This window comes from Pipra filicauda, unplaced genomic scaffold (assembly GCF_003945595.2).
Source record: "Pipra filicauda isolate LSUMZ 115617 unplaced genomic scaffold, ASM394559v2 scaffold127_size2900866_pilon, whole genome shotgun sequence".
Taxonomy (NCBI): domain Eukaryota; kingdom Metazoa; phylum Chordata; class Aves; order Passeriformes; family Pipridae; genus Pipra; species Pipra filicauda.
Genome location: NW_024103740.1, coordinates 1,971,202 through 1,985,792, shown reverse-complemented (window position 1 = coordinate 1,985,792; position 14,591 = coordinate 1,971,202). Strand labels below are relative to the sequence as shown.

General features: G+C 48.1%; 1 protein-coding gene across 1 annotated transcript in view; it reads left to right on the top strand.

Annotated features, from left to right (window-relative positions):
- The window catches only part of SYT17 (synaptotagmin 17), a 34,095-nt gene extending 19,879 nt beyond the window's left edge, over nucleotides 1-14,216 (top strand). The window contains exons 6-8 of the mRNA XM_027743986.2: nucleotides 117-237; nucleotides 913-1,068; nucleotides 13,041-14,216. Coding sequence (XP_027599787.1) covers nucleotides 117-237; nucleotides 913-1,068; nucleotides 13,041-13,237 — 474 coding nt within the window. The 3' untranslated portion in view covers nucleotides 13,238-14,216. The remainder of the gene's footprint in view (nucleotides 1-116; nucleotides 238-912; nucleotides 1,069-13,040) is intronic.
- The last annotated feature ends 375 nt before the right edge of the window (nucleotides 14,217-14,591 follow it).

Here is a 14,591-nt window from a genome sequence, read left to right as displayed (position 1 = left end):
GACTAAAATTCATTTTTCAGGCACTTAGACAAATGGGATTTATTTAATTTCTCTTCCTTCTCTTCCCTTCCCCTCTGAGCTCTGTTCTAAATTTCCACATTGCCTTTTCCTTGCAGAATGAAGTGGAGCTGGGAGAGCTGCTGTTGTCACTAAACTATCTACCCAGCGCGGGAAGACTGAACGTGGACATCATTAGAGCAAAACAGCTCCTTCAGACAGACATGAGCCAAGGTTCAGGTAAAGGGCAGTGCATTTCTCACATTACTCATGCACAGATTATATATATGTGCCTCTAAAGCACATCAGTGGTGAGGCAGCAATTTGTGGGGGACCCAGGGGGATTTGGATGCTCAGTTCTTATCAATACAAAGCTCTGGATATTCATATTAAATGTATAACCAAGAATAATGAAAGTATTTGGAGCGCTTACCCTGTGAATACCTTTGCCATATTTGAAGTAAAAATCTCTGTACCGGGGTGAGGTGAGGAACCAGGAGCTTTAATGTTCCCCCCTTGTGTTCTGTAAGGCAACCCGTGGGCAGTGCTCCCTGCTGGCTCTGAGCATGCTGGCTGGTAACTGCTTCATGCTTACGTTCTCAGGTGTTTTTCCCATGTTCCCTGCCCCAGCCACTGCTGCTGCCAGAATATTGGCATTTTCCAAAAAGAACAGTGTGCTCGGTCTGTATCAAGGCTGTCATTAACTGTGGTTTTGGCAAGGACTGTTTTTAATCCTGCTGCCTGACTTTTGTCTCCACTGCAAATCCCTGGGAGCAGTGTGGGGGTACAAGTCCCTGCCATTTCCAAAGGCTGTTTCTCATCGTGGTCCATCCCTGTAGTGCCCAACCTTCATGAACAGGGGTACTGACTCATGATGCCTGTAATGCAGAGCCTGTGCCTTGTGCTTTTTGCCAGATCCCTTTGTGAAAATTCAGCTTGTTCATGGATTAAAATTAACAAAAACTAAGAAGACCTCCTGCATGCGGGGCACGATAGATCCCTTCTACAATGAGTCCTTCAGCTTCAAGGTTCCACAGGAAGAGTTGGAGAATACCAGCCTGGTGTTCACAGGTAATTGTGGTGGTGTTACTGGCTCAGCATGGTCATGGTTGGCTCTGGGGTGAACAAAGCAGCAGTTGTGGGTGTGCAGATGAGCCCATGCAGGGCAGTGTTTGTCCCAGTAGCCACCCTGCAAGGGGTGGCCATCGCTGGGGTCTCCAGGGAAGCTTAATTTGCACTCTGTCCTCTGCAGAAGCTGTTCCCAGCATTGCCACCCAACAGCTGGAGCTGGCTGGGAGCACACTGTGTCAATCCTGGCTTAACTGGTGCCACTTGGAATGCTTTTGTGCAGAGGAAGAGCAGGAGCGTTAATTGCACTTCTCAGTGACAGCCAACTTGGGCACAAAGTCAAAAATTAGAAGAATGAGAGGGCAGTAGTGAATGATCCCAGAGCCCAGGCACTGACAAAAATTCGACATGGTTTGCTGGTGAGATGATGCAGCTGGAGGTGTTTCACATTGACCTCTCCTATTCTGTAAGCAGGTTTGTTCATGCCTTTATTTCTGAAGGACTGAGATTCAGTGCCAAGCCCTGTGTGGCACAGCTGAGGTGGACCCAGACACAGACCATGCAGGCTGTGGGCCAGGAGCAGTCCCAGGCTGACTTCACTCAAGAGCTTTGTCAGCGCTGGAGATGTTTGGCTGGGATAGGAATTCTTATTTTTAAACAATTTCTGAATCTCCTGTTTTTGTTCTCGAGGCGTAAAACCAGGCAGTAGAGCTTGGCAGTCGAGGTGCTGGTGGGAGCAGGAGTTGCAGAGCACAGGGATGGTCCCCGGCTGGGCAGCAGCACTGGGCGAGGGACCCGCTGTGGTTGGTGGCATTCTCTGCCATTTCCCAGCAGAGAGATCTTGAGCAGGGCTGCAGGGACCCTGATGAGGGGTGGGTTTCCCTCTCACACTGTGGTTTCACCCAGCCCATGGAGCTGTGGAGCTCGGGCACCATCAGGAGCAGGGTCAGACCATCTTGCTGTCTGGAGGGTCAGAGGGGCTGGGTGGTGGGACCCACACTCTTCCACCACACTGGGCTCTCATGCTTCACAAACACGTTTTTTGTCAACTTTCCACCCATAACTCACCCTTTTTTGATGAAAAGAAAGCAATCTGCTTCAGAAAGGATGTATTTTGAAGTATTTTTTAATTTTAATTTTACTTTTTACATGCCAGATACAGGTGTCAAAGCTGGTACAAGGAGGCTAATTCCAACCCGTTAGTTTGTTTCCAAACATATTAGAGCAAAAGTGATGCTGATCAGCAATTTAAATTTTGCCCTTCATGCTCAGAAATTTCCTCAGCAAAACATCTATAATTAATCACTGTTTTGCATGCATGTCACCCTGACTGTACCTTGCATGTGCAGCGATGAGTTTGTTCTTGGAAGCTTCCATCAGGTGATCTTGTGACAGGTGGGAAACACTCTATTCTTTGTTTTCCGCTTTTCCTACTAGTAGCAGAAAAGGCAAACAGAGTAGCAGCTGTGTGCAGACAGGAGGGTGAGGGGAATGTGCTGCTCCTCACCACAGTGGATGAAGTCAGTATTAATGAGTGGATCTCTGATTAAATTTTTCTGTGCAAAGGGATGTAGTCTCAAAATAAGCCAATGGGAAGTTGGCTGAATTATCACCATACATCATGCAGTCGGATTTCAGCGGTGAGCCTTGTAAGTGGTGCTTCACTTTCAAAGTGACATATTGCTTGCTTTGAACGTTGCAATAAATAATCCCAGGCCAGAAATGTCCCCAGCGGCTCCAAAGCTGGGAAGGAATGTGCAGAGCTTTTTGGAAGAGCGGTGGGGCAGGATTTCCTGGCTGCTCTCAGACTGAAGGGTGACACACAGCTTGGGTATGGCACTGCTGTGGGTGTCCTCGGGCTGGCTGCTCCTGCTGTGCTTGGGTGTTTTGGTTTAACTTGGGTGGTTTTGTTTTTGTTTTTTTTTTTTTTCTGCAGTAATGGTTCTTTCTGTTGTGTGTTTTGTTGGGAGTTGTTTTTTATTTCTTTTTTTTTTCTTTTTTTCCAATACACAGCTCTAGTCCATTAGGTCAGTTAATTAAATTTGCTGTTGAGTCAAAGTCCAATTGAAAAGGAAAATAATCCTGCTTAACGGGTGGGTGATGATGCTTTGAATGGAGAGAGGGAGCTGTAAAAGCAGTCATGGGAGCCAGAAGTGAGTATGTCTTCAATAATTTAGAGGAACCTTTTCTGTGGCTTCATATTTTGGACCCAGTCTGCAGCTGTCTTTACATTGGCTTGGCTTCACTGGAAAGCCATGGAATCCTGCCAGTTCCCATCAGCTGGGGCTCCAGGCTCCTGATGGGGCTGGTACCACGCTGCAAAGTAAGGCACTATCCAGACAAAGTAGAATTAATTTTTTTTCCCCTGTGTGTTTTTCTGTTGCACATCTTGAATAAAGCCGTCTGGGTTTAGTGCACTCTAGTAAGGATTTCTCCACCATTTTGCTGTGATTTAGCCAGGACTGTGTGTGCAAGCATTGTGAGTGGACAGTAAGGCACCGTCCTGCTCCCTGCTTTCCTGGTGGTGCTCTGGAGAGCTGGACTCAGACCAAAGCCAGGGTTGAAGCATGGCTGGATTAGGAGGGGGGCAGGGGGTGCCTCCAAGATGGGGTGCACAGAGACAGCTTTGCATTAGCCAAGATTGGGAAAGGTGGTGGTTGGGCTGATTCTTTGATCCTTCCTCCTCCTTAGGCATATAAGGATTCAATACTGTAAATTATTGGCATTTACAGACCAAAATGCTTCTCCTTCCACATTAGTGCAGGACACCTTGTACAAGCTGCCTTTCCGCCTTGCCCTCTGTTCCTACCTCTAATGCTTACTGGAGTTGTCACTCCACATTAACTCACATGTCCCAGTTTAGTGCCTAAAATGAGGTGGGATGAGCTCAGGTGGAGATGTCCTCTCCAGGAAGAGGCATCCAGGGTCAGGATTGCTGCTGCAAGTATTGTCTGTTCACAGCTTCTCACCAAAAGAGGCTGAAACCAGGAAAGCCACTGATACTCATAACAAGTCTCATGTCCTGAGGAAAAAAAAAAAGATGATGAGTGAGTCAACGGCTGGTGGAGATGATGTTTGATTTTTCATTTACTCTATCAAATATGTTGTCTAGGTAATAAGCAGCCATATCTAACAGAAATGCACTCTTGGATGGTTCTTTTATCCACTTCCTGTTTTTTTGGCAACTTGACATCATCCCCCCATGTGCCACCTTGTGCTTGAGTGCAGGCAAGTCATGGGCTCACCTGCTGCAGAGAAATGGGGCAGGCTGTGAAAGGCAGGGTGTTCTCCTAACTGTGTACACCTGTGAACAAAGGTGTTGGTTACTCTTTGTCCAGTGGTAAGGGGAAGGTGGAATTTGGTCCTGACAGCAGGGCTGCCAGCTGTCATTTCCAAGAAGAAAAAAGATTATTTGAGATGCAGCCTCTGTGCTCAGGAGAGCTGGATGCTGGGTGCCTAGAGACCCTGTGCTGTCCCCACTGCTGGATTTTGGGCAGGCTGTCCTCTAAATCCCAGCCTAACCTTCAGAAATCCTGGGCTGTGCAGCGGGAGGGTGGACAACACCTGAAATCTGAGCACTGAGTATTTTGTTAATGATTATAATGTTGTTAATAACAATCGTCAGTAATGCTGTTTGTGTTGCAGTAAAGCCCAGATGGCCCAATAAAAACCATCAGCACTCCAGGGCAAACTGCATCTCGGTGACTCGTTAACATCTTTTGATCGCTTACCATAAAAAAGGCAACCTTCAGCATTCACAGTTAGGGAATATTTATCTCCCCAAGGTCCTCGTGGTGACTGTGTGTGTCTTTCTCCATTTAAATAAGCTCTTGTACGTGTTTACAGTGGCAGGATCTTTATGGCTTGTGAAGAGACCAGAGTCCCCAAAGAGGGAAAAATCATTTTCGTGCTCAGGGTACTGTCTGTGCAATTGCAGAGGGAAAACCTGCTTTGCCATCTGACCTGGCTGGGAGTGTAGCTGGAGCTAGGACAGCACTGGGGCTGATGGTATCTGATGGAGAGCAGTGGTGGGGCTCATCCCACTGCCCCATTGCCCTGTGGAAGTTGGCCATGGCTCCAGCAGGACAGGATGCTCTGCCTGGGGGAGGGAAGCAGACTGGGCTAGAGTTTGCTTGTTGGTGGAGAAGTTGCCCTTGATATGTGTGTGACAGCTGGTGAGATCTTCCCTGTAAGTGCTGGCTGAGGGTGCAGCTCACGAGCATTCTCTCTTCAGCCCTTAACACTGTTTGTCTTTCACCATCAACTCTGCTGGTCAGATTTGTGGTGTAGATGTTGGAGACAAGGTGATGTTTCTGGTGTTTGCCTGCTACATGAGATTTGTAAATGTTCCGTGAACAGGATGCAGAGATAGCAAGGCTTTTCAGTGGTATTTTTTTAATTAACAGACTGATTTTGAAATATCTCAGTTAGCTGAGCAGGTTGAAGGTTGATAATGTTTTTGTCCTCAGGCTTCCCCTGAAATACATCTGAATTTTGATTTCCCTGGCTGTGTGGAAGCATGACCTTGAGATGCCAGGATGGAAAACAGCATGTATCTGGAGTCATCACACATATACATTTTGACTTGCTGACTCAGATGCTCATCTCTCCTTTCTCTTGTTGCTTTTTCTTTGCAACAAAAAAAACCCCAACAAACATTCAGGCACTTTGTGTTTTGCACACATATATGGGGAACAAATCTTCCCTAATGTATGAGTCAAACTAAACTGTTTGTTTTTTTTCCCCATGGTGGAATGCTGGTGGAAGAAGTGGTTTCTTTTTTTAAACACTATTGTGTTGGGCACCATAGCATCTTTTAGATGGATGGATAATTAGACAGCTTGACGCTGGAAAATTGTTTCTTAATGTCTATTAAATGTGTCTTTCTGAAGTGTTGGACTGTCTGTATATTTCCCATATCTGGAGCTCAGAAGCAAAGTCTAATCCTTGCTTAAACCTGTGTAATCCCACTTTAGCCAAAGGAGAAAAAATGGAAAAAACCATTGATGTCAGCACCGGGTTTTCTGGGGATTTATACCTGTTTAATTTAGATCAGAATTTGGCCTTTGTGTCTGGCATTATAAAACACTTGATGCATTTATGCAGCAGACACCATATGGTCCATGCCCAAGTCTGAGGAGAGCAGTGCACTGCTCCAGGTTGCTCCAGGGGCTGTGGCCACTCCAGGTGTCCCAGCAGGTCTCGTGAGGACACCTCAGGGTGCTGGGAGAAGGGCACAGGGAGATGTGCTGGCAGGGGGAGACAGTGGCCTCCTGAAGCCTGCCCTGCCTGGCAGAGCCTCTCTGCAGAGGTACAATGCAAAGGCTTCAAATCCCCTTTGGGAGGAGGAAGGTCCCTGTTGCTCTCAATTCTCAATCCCCATCTGTGGGGGATTGGATGTCCCCCTCCATGACAGATGCTGTCTGTCAGCCTGGAGCAGGTGAGAGCAGAGCAGGCGGCAAGGGTTGGTTGGAGGTACTGAGTGGAGTCCTGCAGCCCCAATCCTGGCCCAGGGTCACTCAGGGAAGATGCTCTGTGGATGGATTTGGCTTTTTGCAGCACACTGGCTTCTTCAACGAGGAGGAGTGAAACACCATTAATCCTGGTGAGAGCAACAATATGCTAATGCTTCCTGAGCCAATCTGTTGCTTGCTTAGAAGGCAGAATTAGGTTCTTCAAGTGGCCTTAGTTATTAAATGTACCACATCAGATGTGGCAGAAATGGCTTGTGCTGGAGTTCTCTGGAATTTTGGGGGAATCTTTTTCTCCTAAAGAAAGGAGCAAGTCCCCCTCTCTCCAGGATGATCGGTGCTTACTGCTTTTGCCAAGCCCCTTAATTTAAGCAGTGTTGCCTCTCCATCTTGTTTGGGTCACACTGTGGTGAAAGGAATTGCTCAAATGTCTCACAAGGCCAGAATCTCCCCGTGTATCAAATGAGGAAAAGTCTTGGTGGTGGGAGCTGCTGTGGGTGGCAGAGCAGTGTCTGGAAATGGAATGCCTGTGCCTGGCCGTGGCCATCAGAGGAGATGGTCGTGCAGGCAGAGGCTGCCTCTCCCTCACGACCATCCCTGCCTTCGTGCAGGTGCTGTATGGAGGTGCTGTATGGGGTTGGTGCTGGAGCCTCTCTTTGTGTGAGGTGTGTAAATACGCGTGAAACCATCCGTGTGCTTTGTTGGATCTGGGGCTCATAGTGCAGAGAATTAAGATGCGATTTTAAAAAAAGGAGGAATTGGAGTTGGAAAAAGCCAGCTGTAGATACTCCTTTTCAGTATCCTCTGGGCTGTCGTGATAGATACATCCAGCCCGTTACTCCAGTTTCTCCTGATGAGGTAATTTCATGAGGTGTCATCCCTGCATGCCCTTGAGATCCCTGTAAGACACACTTGTGCTCTTGCACTTTCCCTGCACCCTGGGTCCCTGCTGTCTCCTACGGGACTTTCCTCTCCCTGTCTGAGGCCAGACCCTGCTTAGGCAAATGCCTGGCTCAGGGTGCATCAGCAGGGTCCCCTTCCCTGGGTGCCCCAGCCAGAGCACAGGGGCTGCCCTTGAGGGAGGGAGATGATTTTCCAAAGAGAGTGTCCTGTTGTGGTGGCATTCTCCCTCGTGGAGCATCAGCTGGATGCTGGAGCTGTGCCAGGATTCGGCCACACGCTCGAGTAGTTCCAGTTCCCTCTGGAACTGGGCAGGTGCAGACATTGCAGGGAGCAGTCTCACAGAGGAGAGGCTGGGAAGTGAGTTTTACGTGCACATCGGAGCCTGACAGAGATTAAATTGATAAATGTGAAACCACGGCATCTTCTCCTGTGCTTTTCTCTCCTCTCTACTAAATATGATGGACCACGCTCAGGGAGCAAGGGGCAGGATTTGGTCCATACCTGTGACCTTCTCGGTGTGCATCATTAGCCCAGCTGCTGCTGCTCCTTGCAGCACCTCTTTGTGCTAAATAGCTTTTCAGTATTGATGTCAAGCAGTTCAGAATTAGTTTTCAGTCCTACTTAACCTGACAGCTCACCCCCAGTGGCTGGTGGCAGCGCTTGGTGGTCAGCACAGAGAGGGCTGGGCACTGGCTCCTGCCTGCCGAGGGTGGGTTGAGGCACTGCCTGCCCAAGTGGGGCAGGTGTGTGAAGGGGCACTTTCTGAGACCTTGCCAAGCGCTGAGGGTGAAGTGGGAAGTGCAGGAAGTGCTGATGGGTCAGTGCAAACAGTGTGTGGTTCTGCCAGAGAACCTGTGAGACCTGTGTCCTCAGTTGCCCATTTGCAGCCTTGGGCATGTTTTTGCTTATTTTTCTTTTCTCTGAGTTAAATGGTTTTAATTGTGTTGCAGGTAACGATGTAGGTGGCTGAAGAAGAGTTAGGTGCTTGTGCTGGAGCTCTCAGCTGTTCCAGCACGCTGAGATTCCTCTGCTGTTACTCCCAGAGAGGCAGCAGCAGAGGCGCTGTGCGGCCGTACTTGGTGGTGCAGCACAGCCTTAACTGCTGAGTAACTGCTGAGCACATCTGAAAAAGGGTTTGCAGGAAGTGCAGAGGTTTTGTGACCGGCCCCAGCTGCAAGTCACAAGCTTTTCCCCATCACATATATGGTACTGGTAGCCTTGAAGTTAGCTTAAGGAAATTTTCTGAGTCAGTGCTCCTCCCTGGTCATTCCAAAGCTGCTAATAAGTTCAATCAAAGGATGAATTAGTATCTGAAATGCCAGCTTAAATTGTACTATTGCACATAACTCACAGATGACAAATGCTTTGCAGTCGTGCTCTTCACAGGTAGGCAGTTTGCAAGTCTCAGTGTGGTGGCAAAGGGGAAGGTAAAGGGTGTTTTGGCCGGATCTGGTGCCAGGGCTGATGCCACCTAGGCAACCTCATGGGTTGGTTATGTAGTGACATGCAAAACAGTTGACTGGTAAAATGCAATTCCATGTGACTGAGGTTGGTAGAAGACAAGGGGAAAGCTCAGGCTGGAGTTGCACCTGGAGCCAGATGTTGGAGCTCCAGTGTCATCACATCCCCTGGAAGTCGCTGCCCTGCTGGGGAGAAGCTCTGGGCTGTGCAGTGCCTGATACCCACCGTGCTGTGCTCTCAGCCCTGCAGGGAGCAGGCAGCCAGGCTGGGGGGCCCTCAGCCATCCCTCCTGTGCAGGAGCCCTGTGGGGCACATGGGCCCTTACCCCAAAGATGTTTCATGTGGCACTGAGGGCCCCATCACTTTGATATGCATCATTTAGGAGTGCTGCCTCAATAAGTGTATAACGTGAAAATGTTTTATTTACACCATGTAACTTGTTCTCAAGAATTCAACCCATTTAATGGACATAAGTGAACCCAATTTTTTTCTGTATTTCAGCATTTCTATTATGAAGAATTTCTTTTTAAGGAGCCTTTCTGTTTCCAAATGCATCCCTCGGTGAAGAGCAGCTGCAGAAGGAATTGGTTTGACCTCTGCTTCTTTAATTGCTTTCTGCTCTGTGTTGGCCTAGAAATGGATGTTGCTATTGTGTAAATTACCCTGATGGTAGGAAAAAAGCTCATGAGATCAGGTGTATAGTTTCTGTCAGGAAAATAGGTTTCTTAAATGGAAAGCAGCATCTACCTGTTCATAACCAGAGTCTGGGTCAGTCTGAAAATCCCAGATGATAATTACTTCATTTTCTGCCTCTGAGCAGCTCTACGGATTTACTGTTTTTTGTGGCCAAGGGGAGATTTAATCTGAAGTTTACTCTGAGCTCCTTTCAGACTATGTCAGGGGATGCTCAGGCATCGGGGAACACAGTTCAGTCCTGTACTGTCACCTGAGCTTGGAGCATGGAGCAGTGCTCAGCTGCTGCCCGTGGCTGGACCACAGGGGCTTCTCCACCTCTACCTGTTGTGGAAGAAGCTGGAAGGAAAGAGCAGGTGCTTTTTACTTCCTGAGGCTGAGCACAAGGAGCCCTTGTCAGTCCATGAGTACCTGAGGGGTCTGTTTCAAGAGTGTGATGGTAACTGCTTCTGCAGGGTTTTGGAGCAGGCTGAAGTGTCAGACAGGAGTGTAAACAGCGCAGCAGTGGCTGGTGGTTGCTTGTTGATGCTCAAGGAAACGGTTGCTCCTGTGTTTGAGAAGTGATTGCTGCAGCTGAAGGAGGACTTGGGGAGCTGCTCCCCCTCCTTGTGCCAGGACAGAAGCCCACGGCACGATGACACAGCCAGCCTCTGCTTTTGGCTGCTCTCCTGGGCCCCTGGGCTCCTACAGTTCTCTTTTCCAAGCTGTTCTTGGAAGAACCAATGATAGCAACAGGAAAAATTGTGCTCCTGAATGTGAGCAAAGGAAAGAGCTTATTTTCACAATACCAGCTTCTCCTGGGTAAGGTTCCACAGCTCGGTACCACTCAGCCATCAGCAAATTGCTCAGCAAATCCTGGCCATTTGTGAGTGCAATACAGCAGTTAGCCTCTCAGAAAAGCATGTCCTTGAGTTTAAAAGGCTCATGAACTGATGAGTGGATCAGAATTTTTGGCCCACAAAGATCTCTCATCTTTTGAGAAGGCTGCTGTGGTGAAGCTGCGAGTTTGTTAACCTGAGATCGATCTAGTGCCACCTCTTATGGTCTGTGTGTGTGTAAGCATTTGGCCTTGGAAAATGTCTTCCCTGTTCTTCAGCAATAAGTCTCTGTGCTCTCTACACTAGTTAATGATAGAAGCAACAGTGCTTGTATAATTAGCTCATTAATACCCCAAAGGACTCAGCATGCTTATTACCTGACACGATGAGATTAACAAGTTGCATTACAGGAATTCAGAATACTTGGATCAACAGTAAAATAACAGGTCCCCTTACTTAGGACACCTGCTTGTTTTACAGTCCTGGCATGGAATGTTTTTGAAGAATTTGTATGCCTGGGGTACTTCCCCACTGTTAATTTATCCTATGATTAATTGATGGCCTGTAAGACTTCTTGGTTTAAATTACTTAGTATTGTCTCCCAAGATTTTCTTTCATTTTTTTTCATTTTCTTTCATTTTGGAAAAAAAAAGAATGGAAAAAAAAAAAGATGGAAAAAATCCTGTTTAAAAATTTGTTTTGGGGGTACTTTTACATGGCACATAAATTTTATCACAATATTTGATTCCTCTAGGCTAATAAATCATAGCAGGACATTTAGTATAGTCCTGCTAGCTATGCTTGTGATCCATTGCTTTGTAGGAGAACTCGTTAATAACCGTGACAAGCTGTGTACTAGTTGGAAATGCATGGCTTAAAATTCCTCACCACATCCTCAGAAGGTGGCCTTTCCAAATAACACCAGCCTGGCCTCTTGACAGGGGCACTTGCTCAGCAACACATCTCAGAGAGTTGATGGCGTCACCCCTAGATAGCTGCTGGTGATGGGCAGAACAGCTGCAGTCTTCCTGCTGGGGTAGTGAACCCCAAATCATTGTTTGAAGATAAACTTACAGGAGTCTGAGTTGCGGAGTGGGTTTTTTAGGGAAATTATTTGGACAAATTACTTGGGCATTTGAAGGTTTGCCATTACCTAAAATATCCACAGGTAATTTGGTGGGCAGAAACATCTCTGCCCATGAACTGTGTATGTCAGAGCTGTTGGAAGGGATATAGTGAGATGTAACCTTGCTCAGCTTGATTTTGGGACTGCACTGGCAGGTGGTGCCTGAGTCACCCAGGGAATAAGATCCCAGACTGGTGCAGTGATGGGGAACAAGCCTTTGCAGAGCGTGGAGGTGACGAAGTGCCACATTAAAGTAACATTAATCAATTGTGGGGTGTATTATAATAGGAAATATGCAGCCTTGACAAAGGTGCCCCACTAAAAGTGGGGTCAAGTGCATAGTGCTCAGTGTCCTGCCTGCCTGGAAGGGTGTGCTGTGAGGGATCCCAGATGTAGCTTTGCTGCCAGTGCTGGTTTCCAGCAGCCCTGGGGAGCTGGTGCTGCTGGCAGGGGCAGCGATGGCAGTGCTGGGCTCACGGCTCCACTCCACACTGAACATGCTCTTGCTGCGCAAGCCTGGCTGGATTTGGATCTCCTGCAGACATTTGTTCTTAAAAATCCCTCTCTTTCCTGAGGAGATTTTTTAATCCTTAATATTCCAGCCAGTGCCTGTGGATATCCTGGCTTCAGCTTGCAAAGACTTTTAATTCAACTTTCTAATGAGCCAAAGCAGGGCTTCAATTCGTAGCACACAAAGTGCTTTTGCTCCTGTCTAGTGGGAGTGTTCAACCTTTCCCAGGATCGGGCCCATCATTAGGGTTTGCCTTTTGTTCCAGGAGACTGGGCTAATCCAAAGGATGGGGTGTGGAGTTGATGTCTCTCCCCCAGTTTCTTTCCCGGTCTTCTAACAAGTAGCTGCAGTGATAATTATGGCAAATCTTTTCCGTGTAAACATCCTGCTGACAGCCTGGACATGTGTAGTTCCTGTCTTCCAGTCAGGAAGGCTGTCAATTAGCACTGGAGCGGTTTGGGTTACGTGCATTTGGAGGAGGAGAGTGTGAGATGCTGCTTCTGCATTTCCCCAGGCACAGGTTGCAGGGTTGCTTTTGTCATTTCACGATGCCCAGGCAGAGCTTTTGGCACTTCTTTACATGATGTAATTCTGCTTCAAGGCCAGACACAAAGGGCTTTGAGCAACCTGCTCTAGTGGATGGTATCCCTGCCTATGGCAGGGGAGCTGGAACTGGATGATCTTTGAGGTCCCTTCCAACCCAAACCACTGTATGATTCTACTTCACCTGTTCTTGCTAAATTCCATAACTGTGGATCTGTGTTTTGCTTATTTGAATTGTATTTTAGTTGGTAGTACAGCTTATTTTATTCCTTCCAAACTCCTGTTTTGGTCTCTAACATTTTTGAGGTGCTGAGTCACATACCAAAAATGCCGGCATCTGGCACACAGTGTGAGGGGACGTGTGGAGGATATTTGGTTTCCTGGGGCAGGGCTCTGGGTGGACGAGCGGTGCCTTTGTCTTGACCGGTCTCTGTTTCTGCTCTCCCCAGTCTACGGGCACAACGTGAAGAGCAGCAATGACTTCATTGGGAGGATCGTGATCGGGCAGTACTCGACAGGTGCCCCCGAGTCCAACCACTGGCGCCGGATGCTGAACGCGCACCGGACGGCCGTGGAGCAGTGGCACAGCCTGCGGTCCCGGGAGGAGTGCGACCGCGTCTCCCCGGCATCCCTGGAGGTGACATGAGGTGGGAGACGAATGGCAGCCAGACCAAGCAGGCGGACAAGATAAAACAATAAACCAGTGACCAAAACACCCCACCTCACACCCTACACACACCCCACAGCAGCTCTGTTGGATTGAAGCAGCTGCCAGCACCCAACTGGCCGCACTGGCGTCTGTGAACCATGTCCCACCGGGTCCTGGCTGTTCCCCTGGGGCCAGACCTCTCGCTGCTTGCCCCCGGCACCGCTCAGCTGTTTGCATCCCGCGTGGCAGAGCGCGTGGCCGGGCGGCATGGGCTGCACGTGGAGGTGCCATGGTGAGCGCAGAGTGGGTGGAGGAGTTGGGAGTTGCCTCTGCTGTCCTTCCAGTCCAAATCCATGGCTCATCCTCTCAGAGATATAAGTACCCATGTGCTCTCGTTGGTGAACGTGGTAATTAGGCTAGAGTATTTTTTTAAACAGTAGAACCTGTGGTGAAATCGATTCTGACTCCAGTTTTGTCCTTGTACTAGTTTTAACAGAATTAAGCTCCTGTTAGTGCGTGCGTTTGTGTGCCGGGGCACACGTGTGGCTGTGCGGCCCCACGTCAGATGGATCTGATGTCCCGTCAGCAGTGAGACCTGCCACTCTCGATAGCAGTCTGTGTGTGTAGTAGATACAGTGATGATATAGCAAAATAAACATTTCCAATACCATTTGTACTGGGAAAACCAGCTCGCATCTTTCCAAACTTGTGCTGTGCAAAAGAAACCTCCTGCAGGGACTTTTGCGGTTAAGAAGACCCAAAATACACAATTTTAATTCTCTCACAGACTGCAGTGGCTCTTTCTGTGTTGTGTGTGTTAACCCTGGTAGTTCTCCAGGTCACCAAGCGAACTTAGTTACGGTCAAGCTGTCCTGTTGGTTGCTTCTGTACATTTTATTTTTTCACAGCATATTGTCTGGTATGATGCAGATTGTATATTTATTGAAAATAAAATTCTATTTAATTGTGCCACGTAGACTGGGGTGATACCTATTGGCAGAATTCACCTTTCTGTTGAGCTCCCTCAGTTATGCTTATGGCAGAAGAAAAGCCAAAACATTGATGGTTACCCCCTTGTTCCTCACTGTAGATGAACTGGGAGCTGCTCTGTGTTGGCAGCACACAGCAGTGGGGCAGTGGTGGCTCCAGGGCTGGGCATCTTATTTCTGAGCATGTTTTGGATCTAACCTGCCCCTCTGCAAGGTGAAGTTCCTCCTCTGTCCTGCAGTGAGGTCGACAGTTCTCTGGCTTCCTCCTGGTTTGTCTCATCAATAAATCACAAAGGAGAGGGACCCCATGAGGAGTTCTGGGCAAATACATGCTGTAGAAGGAAGATCTCCTTCTATGAAAA